At 49.6% G+C, this 18,869-nt stretch overlaps 1 protein-coding gene across 8 annotated transcripts in view; it reads left to right on the top strand.

The window, feature by feature from the left end:
- Positions 1-18,869, top strand: part of hspg2 (heparan sulfate proteoglycan 2) — a gene marked incomplete at its 3' end in the record, with an annotated part of 196,940 nt that overhangs the window by 25,526 nt on the left and 152,545 nt on the right. For 7 of the 8 annotated variants that reach the window (XM_062966738.1, XM_062966739.1, XM_062966740.1 and 4 more), the window contains 3 exon segments: positions 12,858-12,993; positions 13,134-13,211; positions 18,265-18,354. In XM_062966738.1, coding sequence (XP_062822808.1) covers positions 12,858-12,993; positions 13,134-13,211; positions 18,265-18,354 — 304 coding nt within the window. 8 annotated transcript variants of the gene reach the window in all.

Raw genomic sequence — 18,869 nt, 5'->3', positions numbered from 1 at the left:
GTGGAAGTGAAAGCCTGTCTGTGGAAATGGGCACCCCACCCACATGCACACATACATATCTTCACTTTTATTATGTGTATAGATATTTGTCTCCGTTTTGTATTGCCCGACACTCTTTCGAAACCACTTTCTCACAAGGCTTTGCGTGAGTCTCCTTTGGGAGAGATAAAGCAGGGTGTAAGTAAATATAACAACAATAATAATAATAATAATAATGCATCACAGTCCTAAACACTTGGGAAGTGTTCGACTTGTGATTTGGTGATACAAAATCCAGCATATAAATCTCGTTTGCTGTGTCATACTATGTCTTTGTGTCAATAATAATAACAGTAATAATAATAATACAAAATCGAGCATATAGATCTCGTTTGCTGTGTCACACTATGTCATTGTGTCAATAATAATAATAATAATAATAATAATTCATCACACAATCCTAAACACTTGGGAAGTGTTTGACTTGTGATTTGGTAATACAAAATCCAGCATATACATCTCGTTTTCTGTATCATACTATGTCTTTCTGTCAATAATAATAATAATATTAATAATAATAATACATCACAGAGTCCTAGACACTTGGGAAGTGTTTGACTTGTGATTTGGTGATACGAAATCCAGCATATAGATGTCGTTGGCTGTCTCTTACTCTGTCTTGTGTCAATAATAATAATAATAATAATAATAATAAACTCTTAAGTGAAAAGCCTCCAAATGCCTTTAATTTCAGATCAAAAAGAGCGTATATTCCCTACTTTTGTTGTTGTTGTTTTGCTCGGAAAAGGTGCCCAAAACAGGCTCAATGCTGGGGATACCTGGGACTTGCAGTGTGGCAGAAAAGGCCAAGAACGAGGGGAAACGACACATGCTAGGATCCCATAACTAAGTTGGCGTAGTGGGTTCAAGTCTTGGATATCGGGACCCTTGCGATCCAGATGTGTTATGCTCCGGACCCAGATCCGGACACTTTTGGTGCTCCGGGCCGTTTCTCTGCGATTTCTTTTTGGCCTTCCAGATGCAGTGAGGTCAGTCTTTCCTGGCTGGAGGGAAGGGAGAGGGCCAAGGAAACCCAGGGAAAGCCAAGGGAAGATTTGTGCATGTCCCACATTTCTGTTTCATTGCGCCTCATAGTTGTCTCGTCGTCGTCGTCATAATCACTCTTCTCTGCCGCTCCTTCCTTCCTTCCTTCTTTCCCTCCTTTGCTTTCAAGGCTCGGCTGGCATTCCCCAGGGTTGACTCAGGGACAGCCGACCTGTTTGCTTTGCGGTTGGCTTTTTTCTTCTTTCCCTCAAAGGTATTCGTGGCCCGCGGCGGCAAAGGAAAGAAAGGAGGCAAACATACCGCCGGGAGAGCAGCAGTGCCTTCGCTTGCCCCGAAACGGCCCGCAAATTGGAGCATATAAAAATCGCATCGGCATCTAAACCCTCTATAAATAATGCCGCGCTAAAAATACAGGGCAAAGTCACAACCGTCACATTATCGTGAAGTCACCAGGCCCACATTAGAAGCCCTGGTGCCACAAGCAATGCCTTTGAGTGGAGATACTTCTGGGTTGTTTGCTGTGCGATCTTGGCCTGCCATGTCTTTTGAGTGTATATTAGAGTTGTGCACGGAACCCGTTTTCCTTAGTTGCATTCATTCTTAAGTTACTTCAGGAGCATGTAAAGGGGAGCTCCCCCCACCACACAAAAATCAGCTCAACACAAAAGCAAGAGGGAGCTGATCCCTGTTCCTCGCCTGCTTTTCGTGAGCAGCCTCCTTGCCTCTAGAGTAAGAAACAGAATGTGCCTCCTTGCCTTGGAGAGTGCGTCTGTGGCATGCAGCCAAGCCCTTCCTCTAGAGTAAGAAACACAACTGGCCTCCTTGCCTTGGAGAGTGCGTGTGTGGCATGCAGCCTGCCTGCAGCCAAGCACCTCCTCTAGAGTAAGAAACAGAACTGGCCTCCTTGCCTTGGAGAGTGTGCGTGTGGCATGCAGCCTGCCTGCAGCCAAGCACCTCCTCTAGAGTAAAAAACAGATCTGGCCTCCTTGCCTTGGAGAGTGTATGTGTGGCCTGCAGCCTGCCTGCAGCTGAACGCCTCCTCTAGAATAAGAAACAGAACTGGCCTCCTTGCCTTGGAGAGCGTATGTGTGGCCTGCAGCCTGCCTGCAGCTGAGCACCTCCTCTAGAGTAAGAAACAGCACTTGCCTCCTTGCCTTGGAGAGAGTGTGTGGCGTGCAGCCTGCCTGCAGCTGAGCACCTCCTCTAGAGTAAGAAACAGCACTTGCCTCCTTGCCTTGGAGAGAGTGTGTGGCGTGCAACCTGCCTGCAGCCGAGCACCTCCTCTAGAGTAAGAAACAGCACTTGCCTCCTTGCCTTGGAGAGAGTGTGTGGCGTGCAGCCTGCCTGCAGCTGAGCACCTCCTCTAGAGTAAGAAACAGCACTTGCCTCCTTGCCTTGGAGAGAGTGTGTGGCGTGCAGCCTGCCTGCATCCGAGCACCTCCTCTAGAGTAAGAAACAGAACTTGCCTCCTTGCCTTGGAGAGCATATGTGCGGCCTGCAGCCTGCCTGCAGCTGAGCACCTCCTCTAGAGTAAGAAACAGCACTTGCCTCCTTGCCTTGGAGAGTGTGTGTGTGGTGTGCAGCCTGCATGCAGCCTAGCACCTCCTCCAGAGCATTGGTCCTTAACCTGTTGGTCTCCAGATGCTTTGGCCTACAATTCCCAGAAATCCCAGTTTACCAGCTGTTAGGATTTCTGGGAGTTAAATTCCAAAACATCTGGGAACCCATAGGTTGAGAACCACTGCTCTAGAGTAAGAAACAGAACTTACCTCTTTGCCTTAGAGTTTATGTGTGTGGTGTGCAGCCTGCCTGCAGCCGAGTGCCGCCTCTACTAAGAAGCAGAACTTGACTCCTTGCCTTGGAGAGAGTGTGTGTGGTCTGCAGCCTGTCTGCAGCCAAGCCCCTCCTCTAGAGTAAAAAACAGAACTTGCCTCCTTGCCTTGGAGAGCGTGTGTGTGGAGTGCAGCCTGTCTGCAGCCAAACCCCTCCTCTGGAGTAAAAACAGAACTTGCCTCCTTGCCTTGGAGAGTGTGTGTATGGTATGCAGCCTGCTTGCAGCCAAACCCCTCCTCTAGGGTAAAAAACAGAACTTGCCTCCTTGCCTTCGAGAGTGTGTGTGGTGTGTGCAGCCTGCTTGCAGCCAAGCACCTCCTCTAGAGTAAGAAACAGAACATGTCTCCTTTCCTTGGAGAGAGTGTGTGTGGTGTGCGGCCTGCCTGCAGCTGAGCACCTCCTCTAAAGTAAAAAACAGAACTTGCCTTCTTGCCTTGGAGTGTGTGTGTGTGTGGTGTGCAGCCTGCATGCAGCCTAGCACCTCCTCTAGAGCAAGGGTCCTCAAACTTTTTAAGCAGAGGGCCGGTCCATGGTCCCTCAGAGTGTTGGGGGACCGGACTACAGTTTGAAAAAAATACAAATTCCTATGCACACTGCACATGTCTTATTTGTAGTACAAAACAAATATGAAAGAACAATACAATATTTAAAAATAAGAACAATTTTAACCAACATAAACCTATCAGGATTTCAATGGGAAGTGTAGGCCTGCTTCTTGCTAATGAGATAGTCAAGTTACTTAGGATTGTTGTTGTTGTTGTTGTTGTGTGCCTTCAAGTCATTTCAGACTTAGGGCGAGGCTAAGTCTAAACTGAGGGCGGGGGCCAGATAAATGCCCTTGGAGGGCCGCATTCGGCCCGCGGGCCTTAGTTTGGGGACCCCTGCTCTAGAGCATTGGTCCTTAACCTGTGGGTCTCCAGGTGTTTTGGCCTACAATTCCCAGAAATCATAGAATCATAGAATCATAGAATAGTAGAGTTGGAAGAGACCACATGGGCCATCCAGTCCAACCCCCTGCTAAGAAGCAGGAAATCGCATTCAAAGCACCCCCGACAGATGACTAGGACACGGAACAATGGCTTCAAACTACAGGAAAGGAGATTCCACCTGAACATCAGGAAGAACTTCCTCACTGTGAGAGCTGTTCGACAGTGGAACTCTCTCCCCGGGGCCGTGGTGGAGGCTCCTTCTTTGGAGGCTTTTAAGCAGAGGCTGGATGGCCATCTGTCGGGGGTGCTTTGAATGCGATTTCCTGCTTCTTAGCGGGGGGTTGGACTGGATGGCCCATGTGGTCTGTTCCAACTCTACTATTCTATGATTCTATGATTCTGTGATTCTATGATTCTATGATTTCTGGGAATTGTAGGCCAAAACACCTGGAGACCCACAGGTTAAGGACCAATGCTCTAGAGGAGGTGCTAGGCTGCATGCAATTTACCAGCTGTTAGGATTTCTGGGAATTAAAGGCCAAACCATCTGGGAACCCACAGGTTGAGAACCACTGCTCTAGAGTAAGAAACAGAACTTACCTCTTTGCCTTAGAGTCTATGTGTGTGGTGTGCAGCCTGCCTGCAGCCGAGTGCCGCCTCTACTAAGAAGCAGAACTTGACTCCTTTCCCTGCAGAGTGCATGTGTGGTGTGCAACCTGCCTGCAGCTGGGAACCTCCTCTAAAGTAAGAAACAGAACTTGCCTGTTGCCTCCTTGTCTTGAAGAGTGTGTGTGTGGCATGCAGGCCCAGAAAGTGCACACGCCTGCCTGCAGCCGAATGCCTCCTGTAGAGTAAGAAACAGAACTTGCCTCCTTGCCTTGGAGAGTATGTGTGTGGCGTGTGGCCTGCCTACAGATGAGCGCCTCCTGTAGAGTAAGCAGCAGAACTTGCCTCCTTGCTTTGGAGAGTGCGTGTGTGGCGTTGGGGGTGTTTCCCATGCCTTTTGAGTGTATATACTTCTAGGTTGTTTGGTGTGCGATGATCTTGCTCCTCTCCTCCCTGGAAGCTGGCATGGTGCCCCGTCCTCCTCCTCGTTGTTGGCCTTTTGCGGCTCCGTGCTCCGGCCGCGCTAAGCCCCCTTTTATCTCAGCCCCTCTTTGCCTTTGTCCCCGGAGCGTCCAGCCTGCAGTAATGCGGAGTAATGCCCTGTTTGCTCTGCAAAGTGCTGCCCTGACGAATTCCTGCGACCGCAACAGTCCTTTGCCCCCCGGGCAGCGGCAAAGGAAAACGGCCAAAGGAGCGGCCCAAGAGAAGGGGGCTCGCAGGCTTCTTGGCCACTGGACCCAGCTTCGGCCCAAACGACAAGTCCCCGAACGGTCACTATGGGTCCGAGTTGTAGCGATTCCTGGATCCTTCGGTACCACAGATGTCTTGGACTTCAATGTCCAGAAGCCCCGGCCGAGGCCCCAACATCTGGAGGAACGACAGGATTGGAAGGATGGAAAATAACAACCCATTTCCTTCCCGTTTGCAGGCCAAATTGGGACACATCCCAGGGTCAGACCTTCTCAGTCGTGGCACCTGCGTTCTTGTTGTTATCGTTGTTCATAACAATCACAGCAACAATATGTTGAGAAGGCCTGAAGGACTGATACTGGGATTTGTCCCAATTGTTATTGTTATTCTGAAACTGAAAATATGAATGCATGTGTGTGGCTGGGGTGTCCACTTCCACAGACAAGCTCCCACTTCCACAAATAGCTATATCTCCCACTACTCAGGAGATACCAATGACGTTGCAGGTTATGGCGAGCGCTGTGAACATGTCAACGTCCTCCACAAACACCACCCAAAGGAAGGCTTTAAGACCGGGACAATTTCATCCTAGATTTTCTGTGTTTCCTTCACCACAGGCACCCCACTGTTTCTCACTATTGTGGAATTTGCATGATCCCGCCCACTGCCTCTCCCTTCACCTTTTCCTATGATACACAGAAAACAGGGGAGTTCATCAGCAACTGAACATACTGGAGGGGTTTGGGGAGAATTCACCATGACTTATAGGAGTTGTTGGTACTGGGATGTATAGTTCAACTGCAATCTAAGAGTACTCTGAACTCTACCAACGAGGAACTTGGAACTAATTTGGCAAACAGAACCCCCGTGATCAAGACAAATACTGGACGTCTTTGGAGGGAGTTGTAGTTCACCTACATTCAGAGTGCCATATGAACCCAAACAATGGTGGTTCTGTGTCAAACTTGGCATGCATATCCAATATGTCCATATTTGAATACTGGTAGGTTTTGAGGGGAATTGGCCTGGACATTTTGGAGTTGCAAGTACTGGGATGTATAGTTCACCTGCAATCTAAGAGCACTCTGGACTCCACCAACGATGGAACTGGAACTCACTTGGCACACAGAACCCACATGACCAACAAAAAATAATTGAGTCTTTGGGGAAATTCATCTTGATTTGAGGGAGTTGTAGTTCACCTACATCCAGAGCGCACTATGAACCCAAACAATGATGGATCCGGACCAAACTTGGCTTGCAGACCCGATATGCCCATATTTGAATACTGGTGGGTTTTGAAGGGAATTGGCCTGGACATTTGGGAGTTGTAGGTACTGGGATGTATAGTTCACCTGCAGTCAATGAGCACTCTGTACTCCACCAAAGATGGAATTGGACCAAACTTGGCACACAGAGCCCTCACAGCCACCAAAAAAGACTGGAGGTCTTTGGGGAAAATTCACCTTGATTTGGGAGAGTTGTAGTTCACCTGCATCCAGAGAGTACTGTGAACCCAAACGCTGATGGATCTGGACCAAACTTGGTAAACAGACCTGACATGCTGAAATTTGATTACTGGAAGGGTTTGTAGGGAACTGACCTTCCTTTCTGGGAGTTGTAGTTCACCCACAACCAGGGAAACTCTGAACTCCACCGCTGATGGACCTGGACCAAACTTGGCACCCAGAACCCCCATGACTAACTCAACCTGCTGGAGGGGTTTGAGGGGACTGACTCACCAGAGTGGGAGTTGTAGTTCACCCTGCAGATATAGATCACGCTAACCCCACCCATGATGCATCCAGAGCAAATTTTCCCAACATAACAAACTTCAAGTCCTGATGGAGTTTCTGGGGGTTCACCTGGCAGGATGTGAGTTGTAGTTCACCCACAACCTTATGCATTTAGTACAATTAAAACATTGACATTTTTCAAATAACTTGGGCATTGCCCGGTACCCAAGCTAGCTATTAATAATACCATTACGAATAATCCTAATAATACCGTAATAATCTGTTTTCCTCTCTTCAAGTGAGACTCAAAGCAACTCACAGCACTGCAAAGTATTAAAATATTACACTGTCGCCGATTTCATTCTGGGTTTAAGAACCTGGCCCAAAATCCCGTGATTTCCCCTCAACCTGTGATGCATGATAACTTTGAGATCATCTGGGATGGATGGAGTTATGATTTTAGATCATGCTTTTTTTTCTTCTTTTTTTTCTTCCCCATTTCACTGGAACGCTGCCTCGCAATCTTGTGATCGCCCGACCAAGTCCATTGAAAGCAAAGGAAGACCTTGTGATAACAGGGTGGGATAATTGCTATTTCAAGAAATAGCCTTTTGCCGGAAGAACAGACCCATTCCGTGTGCATCTGCCTCCTCTTTGCAATTGCGAGAACCGTTGGGATCGTAATTATACTTTGCGGAGCGATGTTATTTGAAGGCAGTGCATGAAGAAGGCTCCATTGGAGACTCCAAATCCCAGTATCCACCAAATAGAAGCCTTGTTTTGGATGCTGTGGGTTATAGTCCTACTTTTTCGGCTCCATGGTGTCCTCATATCTCCTTGTCTCCTTTGCTGTTTCAAGAAATAGCCTTTTGCTGGAAGAACAGACCCATTCCGCGTGCATCGGCCTCTTTTTTCCAATTGCGAGAACTGTTGGGATCATAATTACACACTGCAGAGCGATGTTATTTCAAGGCAGTGTGTGAGGAAGGCTCCTTTGGAGACTCCAAGACTCAGTATCCACTAAATAGAGGCCTTGTTGTGGACGCTGGAGGTTGTAGTCCCGCTTTCAGCTCCATGGTGTCCTCACTGCTTCTTGTTGTCTCCTTTGCTGTTTCAAGAAATAGCCTTTTCCCGGAGGAACAGACCCATTCCGCGTGCATCTGCCTCTTTTTTCCAATTGTTGGGATCGTAATTACACATTGCAGAGAAATGTTATTTCAAGGCGGCGCGTGAGGAAGGCTCCTTTGGAGACTCCAAGTCCCAGTATCCACCAGATAGAGGCCTTGTTGTGGATGCTGGGGGTTGTAGTCTTGCTTTCTCGGCTCCATGGTGTCCTCATTGCTTCTTGTTGTCTCCTTTGCTGTTTAAGAAATAGCCTTTTGCCAGAGGAACAGACCCATTCCGTGTGCATCCGCCTCCTCTTTGCAATTGCGAGAACCGTTGGGATCGTAATTAAACATTGCAGAGCAATGTTATTTGAAGGTGGTGCATGAGGAAGGCTCCTTTGGAGACTCCAAGTCCCAGTATCCCCCAAATAGAGGCCTTGTTGTGGACGCTGGGGGTTGTAGTCCCACTTTCTTGGCTCATTGCTTCTTGCTGTCTCCTTTGCGGTTTCAAGAAATAGCCTTTTGGCAGAGGAACAGACTCATTCCACATGCATCTGCCTCTTTTTTCCAATTGCAAGAACTGTTGCAATCGTAATTATACATTGCAGAGCAATGTTATTTGAAGGCGGTGTTGTGGACGCTGGGGGTTGTAGTCCTGCTTTCTCAGCTCCATGGTGTCCTCATTGCTTCTCGTTGCCTCCTTTGGGCCCAGGGATGACTCCATGTCCCGGCAATGTCTGTGTGGGCCTGGCCAGGAGAGGGATGCAGCTGCGCGGGGCTTTGAGAGGCCTCAGGAATGCTCTTTGGCCACTCCGGCCTCCGCTCGGGTCATCTCTCCCTTTTCCAGATGTGCTTGTTTGTGTAATCGATTGTGCATTTGCACGCACCACCTTGGCTTCGTGTGGGCCTCTGGAGTGGGGAGAGAGGTGCTTTCGGAGGTGGCGGGACTCCCCATCCCAGCATCCCTAGGTCGTCCCTTCGGCTTGGCCTCCTCCGCACGGACACATGCACGTGAGGGCTCACCATCTCTGGCCAAAGAAAGCAGGCCTTCGCTCCGGATTCGCACTCGGTTGACTTTGCGCGCCTTTGAAGCCAGCCAAGTTGCATCAGGCGGTCTGGGCATCTCAAGCCCAGGCGTTTCTCTTCTGCAGGGTTGCAATTCTCATCTACAAACTTGTCCCCCTTCCTGAGGACTAGAAACTTAATTGTTGTCGTATTAAGTAAAAGACTGACATCTTTGTCTGTATCCCTCACCCACGCACCCTCCCTCCCTTCTGCTCGCTTGCTCTTTCTTTCTTTCTTTCTTTCTTTCTTTCTTTCTTTCTTTCTTTCTTTCTTTCTTTCTTTCTTTCTTTCTTTCTTTCTCAATAGCTTCTTGGATCTTGAGACCTTTAACTCCCTTCTTTCCTTCCTTCCTTCCTCAACAGCTTTGCGGTTCCTGAGTCTGTCCGTCCTTCCTTCCTTTCCTTCCTTTCTTCTTTCCTTCTTCCCTCCCTCTCTTCCTTTCCTTCTTTCCTTCCTTCCTTCCTTCCTTCCTTCCTTCCTTCCTTCCTTCCTTCCTTCCTTCCTTCCTTCCTTCCTTCCTTCCTTCCTTCCTTCCTCCCTCCTTTCCTCCCTCCTTTCCTTTCCTTTCCCTTCCTTCCTTCCTTCCTTCCTTCCTTCCTTCCTTCCTTCCTTCCTTCCTTCCTTCCTTCCTTTCACTCTCTCTTTCTTTCGCTCTTTCTTTCGCTCTTTCTTTCTTTCTTTCTTTCTTTCTTTCTTTCTTTCTTTCTTTCTTTCTTTCTTTCTTTCTTTCTTTCGCTCTTTCTTTCTTTCTTTCTTTCTTTCTTTTTCTTTCTTTCCTTCTTTCTGATAGCTTCTTGGTTCTTGAGCCCTCACTCTTCCTTCCTTCTTTCCTCCCTCCTTCCTTTCTTCCTTTTACTCTCTCTTTCTTTCACTCTTTCTTTTGCTCTTTCTTTCTTTCTTTCTTTCTTTCTTTCTTTCTTTCTTTCTTTCTCGATAGCTTCTTGGTTCTTGAGCCCTCGCTCCCTCTTCCTTCCTTCCTTTTGCTCTTTCTTTCTTTCTTTCTTTCTTTCTTTCTTTCTTTCTTTCTTTCTCGATAGCTTCTTGGTTCTTGAGCCCTCGCTCCCTCTTCCTTCCTTCCTTTTGCTCTTTCTTTCTGTCTTTCTTTCTTTCTTTCTTTCTTTCTTTCTTTCTTTCTTTCTTTCTTTCTTCCTTCTTGGCCCTTGAGCCCCCTTATCAAGACCAGGCCTTTGCCTCTCCCTCTCCTTTGAGGCCTTGAAGTGTGCCCACTTGACTTGGAGGGCTTTCCGTGCCAGTCGCGCCGACCCTGCGCTTTAACTCATTCCGGCTCCGTTTGCAGCGTGCCCATCGCAGCTTCCCAAATCAAGCATTTCTTTCTCCCTTTATGACATTAGGAGGGTTCCTAAGGGCGTTACCTTCTGGGAGTTGTAGTTCTGAGGTGCTGTGAAATTTCATTTATTTATTTATTTACAGTATTTATATTCCGCCCTTCTTTCTCTCAGGGCGGATCACAATGTATATATACATGGCAAACATTCATATAGACAGACACAGAGGCAATTTAACATTTTCCAGCTTCCTGCATCATGAGGGTATGCTCGATTCCGGCCACACAGGGAGCTGCCGCTTCACCGTCCACTTGTGACACCGAGTCCTTGATGTTGTACTCCCTCATTCTTCCGCACGCTGCTGGTAGTTTTTATGGTGTCATAAATTAGTTAAATTGGCCTCCCTGCATAAAGCAGTACCTAAGTTTCCTACTCGACAGACACAAGGGTTATCCAGAAAGTAGATTATGTTTTGGAATTAAAAATGAACAAAGTATAGGAGAAAACATTTATCATATGCAGTTGAAAGCCACACCCAAATATCACTTCTCAACATAGTCGCCATTCAAATCTAGGCACTTATCATAGCAATGAATGAGCTTGGCAACTCCTTCCCCACCAAACTCTGCCGCTTGCGTCCTCAACCAGCCGGTCTCCCCCCTTCCCGTCGCCAAAACGCTGCGTTGAGGACGCAAGCGACAAAGTTTTGTGGGGAAGGAGTTGCCAAGCTCATTCATCACAAGGGGATGTCTCTGGCTCTAGTGATATCATAGGAGGGCTCTAATGATGTCTCAGGGTGCAGTGATGCCATAAAGGGGAAATTCGGTCTCTCGTGATGTCATAAAGGGGGGAATTTAGTCTGTAATGATGCCATAAGATGGCCTTTGTGATGTCACATGCTCTAGTGATGTCATAAGGGAGGAATTCAGTCTTTAGTGGTGTTATACGAGGGCTCTGATGAAGTCACCGTCTCTAGTGATGTCATCAGAGGACCGTAGTGATGTCACAGGAGCAAGCGATTTCACAAAACGAGAGAATAAAATCTGTGATGAAGTCATAAAAGGTCTATGGTGATATCTCAGGCTCTGGTGATATCATAAGACTCTAATGATGTCACAGAATCTGGCGATGTCATAAGAGGAGAATTCAGTCTCTAGTGATGTCATAAGAGGAGAATTCAGTTTCTACTGATGCCATAAAGGGAGAATTCTGTCTCTAGTGATATCATAGTGATATCATATCATAGGAGGGCCTTAGTGATGTCACAGGCTCCAATGATAGTATAAGGGGTAAATTTAGTCTCTAGTGATATCATAAGAGGGCCTTTGTGATGTCACAGAATCTAATGATGTCATAAGGGGGGAATTCTGTCTCCAGTGATGTCATAAGGGGGGAATTCAGTCTGTAATCCAATTAATTCAGTTTCTTGTGATGTCATAAAGGGAGAATTCAGTCTCTAGTGATGTCATAAGAGGGCCGTAGTGATATCACAGACTCTAGTATGGGGGAAATTCAGTCTCCAGTGATGTCATGGGGGGGATTCAGTCTGTAATGATGTCATAAGAGGGCCTTAGTGATGTCACAGGCTCTTGTGATACCTTAAAGGGGAGATTCAGTTTCTCATGATGTCATCAGGGGATAATTCAGTTTCTAGTGATGTCATAAGAGGGCCTTAGTGATGTCACAGTATCTAGTGATATATGGGGAGAATTCAGTCTCCAGTGATGTCATCAGGGGGGAGTTCAGTCTCTCATGGTGTCATAAGGGGAGAATTCAGTTTGTAATGATGTCATAAGGGGACCTTAGTGATGTCACAGGTTCTTGTGATACCTTAAGGGGGGAATGTGGTGGTTCAGTCTGATGATGAAGGGGGATTTGGGTTTATGCAGGTTGACCAAGGAAACGTTGAAGGCCCTGAATTGTCAGAAAGGCCGCAGGCTAGCAGAAGTTACTGATAAGAGTGACCTTTCACAAGATCTAGAATATCAGGAAAGCCCAGGTGGTCCTGGCAGTGAGTCAGGGGAGTCTCCCTTAGATTGAGATACAAGGTTAAGGTTAAGAGTTCACCATGGGCTCGGGCTGTGGTGCAGGCTGGAGGGCAGCTGCAAAGAATCACTGCAATGAATCACTCTGACCAGGAGGTCATGAGTTCGAGGCCCGCTCGGAGCCTATGTTTGTTTGTCTTTGTTCTATGTTAAAAGGCATTGAATGTTTGCCTATATGTTTAATGTGATCTGCCCTGAGTCCCCTTCGGAGTGAGAAGGGCGGAATATAAATGCCGCAAATAAATAAATAAATAATTCCAGGCGCTCTCTGAGAATAGCTGGGAAACGTGTGGGAACTCAAGGTCAGAGGAATGCTTTCTTAGCCTGTAAGCATCGTTAATAGAGAGAAAACAGGGAAAGATTTCAGACAAAGCAACGTTGATTTTGGAAGCTTAATTCACAGGATCTCGTGATGCCATAAGGGGGATTTAGTCTCTGCATTGCGACTCCCGACGGGGTCTTTGGGGTCTGCTGCATGGCCCCTTCCTCATCCTCTTTCTTTCCTTCCTTCCTGCAGGTGAGCCATGCATCCCAGCGGCCGGAGGAGTCCTCCTTCCCAGAAGACACCGAGTCGGAGGCGGTGCGGAGGCGCTGGAGGAGCTACGCCGACTTCTCTGACGATGAGGACCTGCTGGCGGACGAAGCCTCTGGAGGTGAGAGAAGGGCCGGTCGCAAGACCTTAAAAGACCTTGTAAGGGGACCCCAGGGATCATCTAGTCCAGCCGTGTTCTGCCAGGCAGAGGGACCAAAGCATAGCCGCATATACTCACGTAATGCTTCTTTTTCCCCCTAGATGGTTACGGAAGCGGAGAGAATGGCAGTGGGACTGTCTCTCCCGAGAAGCCCCTTCCTTCCACCCCTTTCCCCACAGGTAAGAAGCATCATATTGGGCCCTGGGTTCTGTTTGAAAGGGAGATGCAACTGGTTATCTTGATTTCGTTGGGAAAAAGAGGACCTACATTGGCTGTATTAGGAAGCTATGGAGTTGCATAGCAGAAGGCAAGGCTCTGCACTCTTTGGGAGCTAATTCGAAATTAACAAGATCTCCAAAAGGAGGGTGGGTGATAGGAAAGATGCTTCTCTGTGTGAGCACTGTTGTCATCGCTCAGAGCTACCAAGATGAACGCAGGACCTTGGAGAAGGTTCCCAAACTGGCATCCAGATGTGACCCCAAAATGGATGCAAAGCGTGGTCTTGTCCAACATACACACATATATATACATACACATATAGACATACACATATACACACACTCCTTCCAAGAGCCCGAGACAGGGCTGAGCCTCTATACGTCTCCTGAGAGGCCCTTTAGGACTAAAGGGCGGGGCTAGGGGTGGGGGCGGGGCCGCTTCCGAAGAGCACAAGACAGGGCTGAGCCTCTATACCTCTCCTGAGAGGCCTTTTAGGACTAAAGGGCGGGGCTAGGGGTGGGGGCGGGGCCTCTTCCCAAGAGCACAAGACAGGGCTGAGCCTCTATACCTCTCCTGAGAGGCCCTTTAGGACTAAAGGGCGGGGCTAGGGGTGGGGGTGGGGCCTCTTCCCAAGAGCACAAGACAGGGCTGAGCCTCTATACCTCTCCTGAGAGGCCTTTTAGGACTAAAGGGCGGGGCTAGGGGTGGGGGCGGGGCCTCTTCCCAAGAGCACAAGACAGGGCTGAGCCTCTATACCTCTCCTGAGAGGCCCTTTAGGACTAAAGGGTGGGGCTAGGGGTGGGGGCGGGGTCTCTTCTCAAGAGCCCAAGCCAGGGCTGAGCCTCTATACATCTCCTGAGAGGCCTTTTAGGACTAAAGGGCGGGGCTAGGGGTGGGGGTGGGGCCTCTTCCCAAGAGCACGAGACAGGGCTGAGCCTCTATATCTCTCCTGAGAGGCCCTTTAGGACTAAAGGGCGGGGCTAGGGGTGGTGGTGGGGCCTCTTCCCAAGAGCACGAGACAGGGCTGAGCCTCTATATCTCTCCTGAGAGGCCCTTTAGGACTAAAGGGCGGGGCTAGGGGTGGTGGTGGGGCCTCTTCCCAAGAGCACGAGACAGGGCTGAGCCTCTATATCTCTCCTGAGAGGCCCTTTAGGACTAAAGGGCGGGGCTAGGGGTGGGGGCGGGGCCTCTTCCCAAGAGCACGAGACAGGGCTGAGCCTCTATATCTCTCCTGAGGCCCTTTAGGACTAAAGGGCGGGGCTAGGGGTGGGGGCGGGGCCTCTTCCCAAGAGCACGAGACAGGGCTGAGCCTCTATATCTCTCCTGAGAGGCCCTTTAGGACTAAAGGGCGGGGCTAGGGGTGGTGGTGGGGCCTCTTCCCAAGAGCACGAGACAGGGCTGAGCCTCTATATCTCTCCTGAGAGGCCCTTTAGGACTAAAGGGCGGGGCTAGGGGTGGGGGCGGGGCCTCTTCCCAAGAGCACGAGACAGGGCTGAGCCTCTATATCTCTCCTGAGAGGCCCTTTAGGACTAAAGGGCGGGGCTAGGGGTGGTGGTGGGGCCTCTTCCCAAGAGCACGAGACAGGGCTGAGCCTCTATATCTCTCCTGAGAGGCCCTTTAGGACTAAAGGGCGGGGCTAGGGGTGGGGGCGGGGCCTCTTCCCAAGAGCACGAGACAGGGCTGAGCCTCTATATCTCTCCTGAGAGGCCTTTTAGGACTAAAGGGCGGGGCTAGGGGTGGGGGCGGGGCCTCTTCCCAAGAGCACGAGACAGGGCTGAGCCTCTATATCTCTCCTGAGAGGCCTTTTAGGACTAAAGGGCGGGGCTAGGGGTGGGGGCGGGGCCTCTTCCCAAGAGCACGAGACAGGGCTGAGCCTCTATATCTCTCCTGAGAGGCCCTTTAGGACTAAAGGGCGGGGCTAGGGGTGGTGGTGGGGCCTCTTCCCAAGAGCACGAGACAGGGCTGAGCCTCTATATCTCTCCTGAGAGGCCCTTTAGGACTAAAGGGCGGGGCTAGGGGTGGGGGCGGGGCCTCTTCCCAAGAGCACGAGACAGGGCTGAGCCTCTATATCTCTCCTGAGAGGCCCTTTAGGACTAAAGGGCGGGGCTAGGGGTGGTGGTGGGGCCTCTTCCCAAGAGCACGAGACAGGGCTGAGCCTCTATATCTCTCCTGAGAGGCCCTTTAGGACTAAAGGGCGGGGCTAGGGGTGGGGGCGGGGCCTCTTCCCAAGAGCACGAGACAGGGCTGAGCCTCTATATCTCTCCTGAGAGGCCCTTTAGGACTAAAGGGCGGGGCTAGGGGTGGGGGCGGGGCCTCTTCCCAAGAGCACGAGACAGGGCTGAGCCTCTATATCTCTCCTGAGAGGCCTTTTAGGACTAAAGGGCGGGGCTAGGGGTGGGGGCGGGGCCCTGCATCTTGGACTAGGGGAGAGGCTCAGCCCCGCCTTCTTGAGCAGGAGCCACGCCCACCCCTCTAAGCCACGCCCCCCTTTCCAGGGGGTGCTGAGTCATATTTTTTCTGGAAAGGGGGTGGTAGGCCAAATAAGTTTGGGAACTACTGCCTTAAAGGACCTTGTAAGGGGACCCCAGGGGTCATCTAGTCCAGCCCCGTTCTGCCAGGCAGAGGGCCCAAAGCGTATCCGCATTGTCCAAATAAGTTTGGGAACCACTGACTTATATAATCCACATATACACATACACACCCATTACATACACATATACACATACATCTATTATCCACATATACGGATGGATACAAACACATTCCTACAGATACACAGACACAGAGAATGTGGGATCCGCCAAGGAGCAGCCGTGGGAGGGTTTTGGAGGGCTGCATGTCTCGCTCAGGAGGGAAGGAGAGAACCAGACACCCTCTTCCCATCCAAGGCGCTCCCAGTGGACCCCTCGGAGTCAGGCCGGAGCTGCAATTTGGATTCCGAGGAGGAGGAGGATGTCAAAGTCAAAGGAGCAGGTCAGATGTTGGGAAGGGAAAGGCACTGTCCTCCTCCTCCTCCCCCCTTCCTCCCCTCCGCCCTGGACCGCTTTCGGCCATTGTGCCCGGGCTATTCTTAGCCCCAAACAAGACCCCGAGGAGGAGGAGGAGGAGGAGGGCTGCAGCTGTTCCTGGCCTCCTCACTTGTCAGTTGTCCTCACAGCCTTTTGTCTGAGCCAGAGATGACGCTTGAGGGAGGAAGAGGGACATCACAGGCAGGGAAGGGGGACCTGAACTTCCCCAAAAGGGAGAGGCCACCCTGCTGGCTTCTCTTGCTTCTGAACTCCTCTTTGCTCAGTAACCAGTCTTTCCTTCCTTTCTCTCTTTGCTCTCTCGTTTCCCCTTCCACCCTGATTTCTCTCCCTTCCTTCCCTCCTTCTATACATCCCTCATCTTCCTTCTTCCTTTTGTGTTTACCACTCGTACGTCCCCAATATTTATCCTTCCCTCCCCCTACTAATACTTTCCTTCCTTCTCTGGTAATAACTCACACATTCATTCATTTTCTCCCTCTTCAATAATCTCTCTTCTGTCCTTTTCTCCTTCCTTCTCTCCTTCCTTCCTTCCTTCCTTCCTTCCTTCCTTCCTTCCTTCCTTCCTTCCTTCTCCAACATTCACTCATGTATTCCTTCCTTTCCTCCCTAATATTCATCCCTTCTTTAATTCCTTCCTTCCCTCTTTCCCTCCTTCCTCTTCCCTCCCTCCCTCCCTCCCTTCCTTCTCCTTTTCCTTCTTTCCTTCCCCACTTCGTTTCCCAACATCCATTCATTTATTCCTTCCTTATCTCCTTCTCAAACATTCCTTCCTTCCTTCTCCAACATGCATGCATTCATTTAATTCATTCACTCCCTCTCCAATATTTCTTCTTTCCTTTCATTTATTCATTCATTCTCTCCCTTTCCAATATTCCTTCTTTCCTCCCTTCTCCAACCTTCATTTGTTTATTCCTTCCTTTCCTCTCCAATATTCATCCCTCCCTCCCTCCTTCTTTCCTTCCTTCTCCAACATCCATCCATTTATTCCTTCCTTCCTTCTCTGATATCCCTTCCTTCCTTCCCTCTCCTATATTTCTTCCTTCCTTCTTTCCTTCCTTCCCTCCTTCTCCATCATTCCTTCCTTCCTTCCCTCTCCAATATCCCTTCCTTCCTTCCTTCCTTCCTTCCTTCCTTCCTTCCTTCCTTCCTTCCTTCCTTCCTTCCTTCCTTCCTTCCTTCCTTCTCCAACATCCATTCATTTATTCCTTCCTTCCTTCCCTCCTTCTCCAATATTTCTTCCTTCTTTTCTTCCTTCTTTCTTTCCTTCCTTCTCCAACATCCATTCATGTATTCCTTCCTTCCCTCCCTCTCTAATCTTCCTTCCTTCCTTCCTTCCTTCCTTCCTTCCTTCCTTCCTTCCTTCTTTCCTTCTCCAACATCCATTCATGTATTCCTTCCTTCCTTCCCTCCCTCCCTGTCCTATATCCCTTCTTTCCTTCTTTCCTTCTCTCTCTCTCTCTCTCTCTCCCTCCCTCCCTCCCTCCCTCCCTCCCTTCCTTCCCTCCTTCCTTCCTTCCTTCTCCAACATCCATTCATTCATGTATTCCTTCCTTCCTTCCCTCCCTCTCTAATATTCCTTCCTTCCTTCCTTCCTTCCTTCCTTCCTTCCTTCCTTCCTTCCTTCCTTCCTTCCTTCCTTCCTTCCCTCCTTCCTTCCTTCCTTCCTTCTCCAACATCCATTCATTCATGTATTCCTTCCTTCCTTCCCTCCCTCTCTAATATTCCTTCCTTCCTTCCTTCCTTCCTTCCTTCCCTCCTTCCTTCCTTCCTTCTCCAACATCCATTCATTCATGTATTCCTTCCTTCCTTCCCTCCCTCTCTAATATTCCTTCCTTCCTTCCTTCCTTCCTTCCCTCCTTCCTTCCTTCCTTCTCCAACATCCATCCATTCATGTATTCCTTCCTTCCTTCCTTCCCTCCCTTCCTCTCCAATTTCCCTTCTTTCCTTCCTTCCTTCCCTTCCCTCTCTCTTTTCTCTTCCGCAGACCCTCCGTTCTTCCCTCCTTCTCTCCCTCCTCCTCCTCCTCTTCCTCCGGCCGGCATGACCTCCGAAACGGACGAGGACTCCCCGCTCAGTAAGTGTGCCAGGGGGGCTCTGGCCTCGGCCCTTCACGGGGAACCTTGAAACCTTCACCAATGTCCAAACGGGGTGTCATGAAACCGCCCTGCCGCAACCTCTGCCCTGTGCCCGGAACCAGGTGGGTCAAGCAGAGAGACCTTCTCCAAGTCGGCTTCTTTTGGGCCGCATCTGGCACAGCTTTTTAGACGTGACTCAACTCCGAGGCACCGGCTTCTGCTTCTCTCCTTATTGTTCTGTTTGGTGCGGCGGCCAGAACAAGGGCTCCTTAAAAGGAGGCAAAGCGAGGCAGCCGCAGACGCCGGGGTGGAGGAGGCGTTTTGCAAGCCCAGGGCCATCTTCCAGCCCTTCTTCCTCCCCGTTGTTTCTTTCCTTCCATCCTCCTTTTCTGTGCCACTCCTTTTCTTCATCGTGGTCTCTGTGAAATCGCACGTATGGTGACCGCTCAAAGAAACAGGGTGACAGATAAGCAACCATTAGGACTTTCTCTACGACTCCAATATCACCTTCCAC

This window comes from Anolis carolinensis, unplaced genomic scaffold (genome assembly GCF_035594765.1).
Source record: "Anolis carolinensis isolate JA03-04 unplaced genomic scaffold, rAnoCar3.1.pri scaffold_28, whole genome shotgun sequence".
NCBI lineage: Eukaryota > Metazoa > Chordata > Lepidosauria > Squamata > Dactyloidae > Anolis > Anolis carolinensis.
Note: the sequence above shows the minus strand (reverse complement) of the source record. Positions and strands in the feature narration are given on the sequence as shown.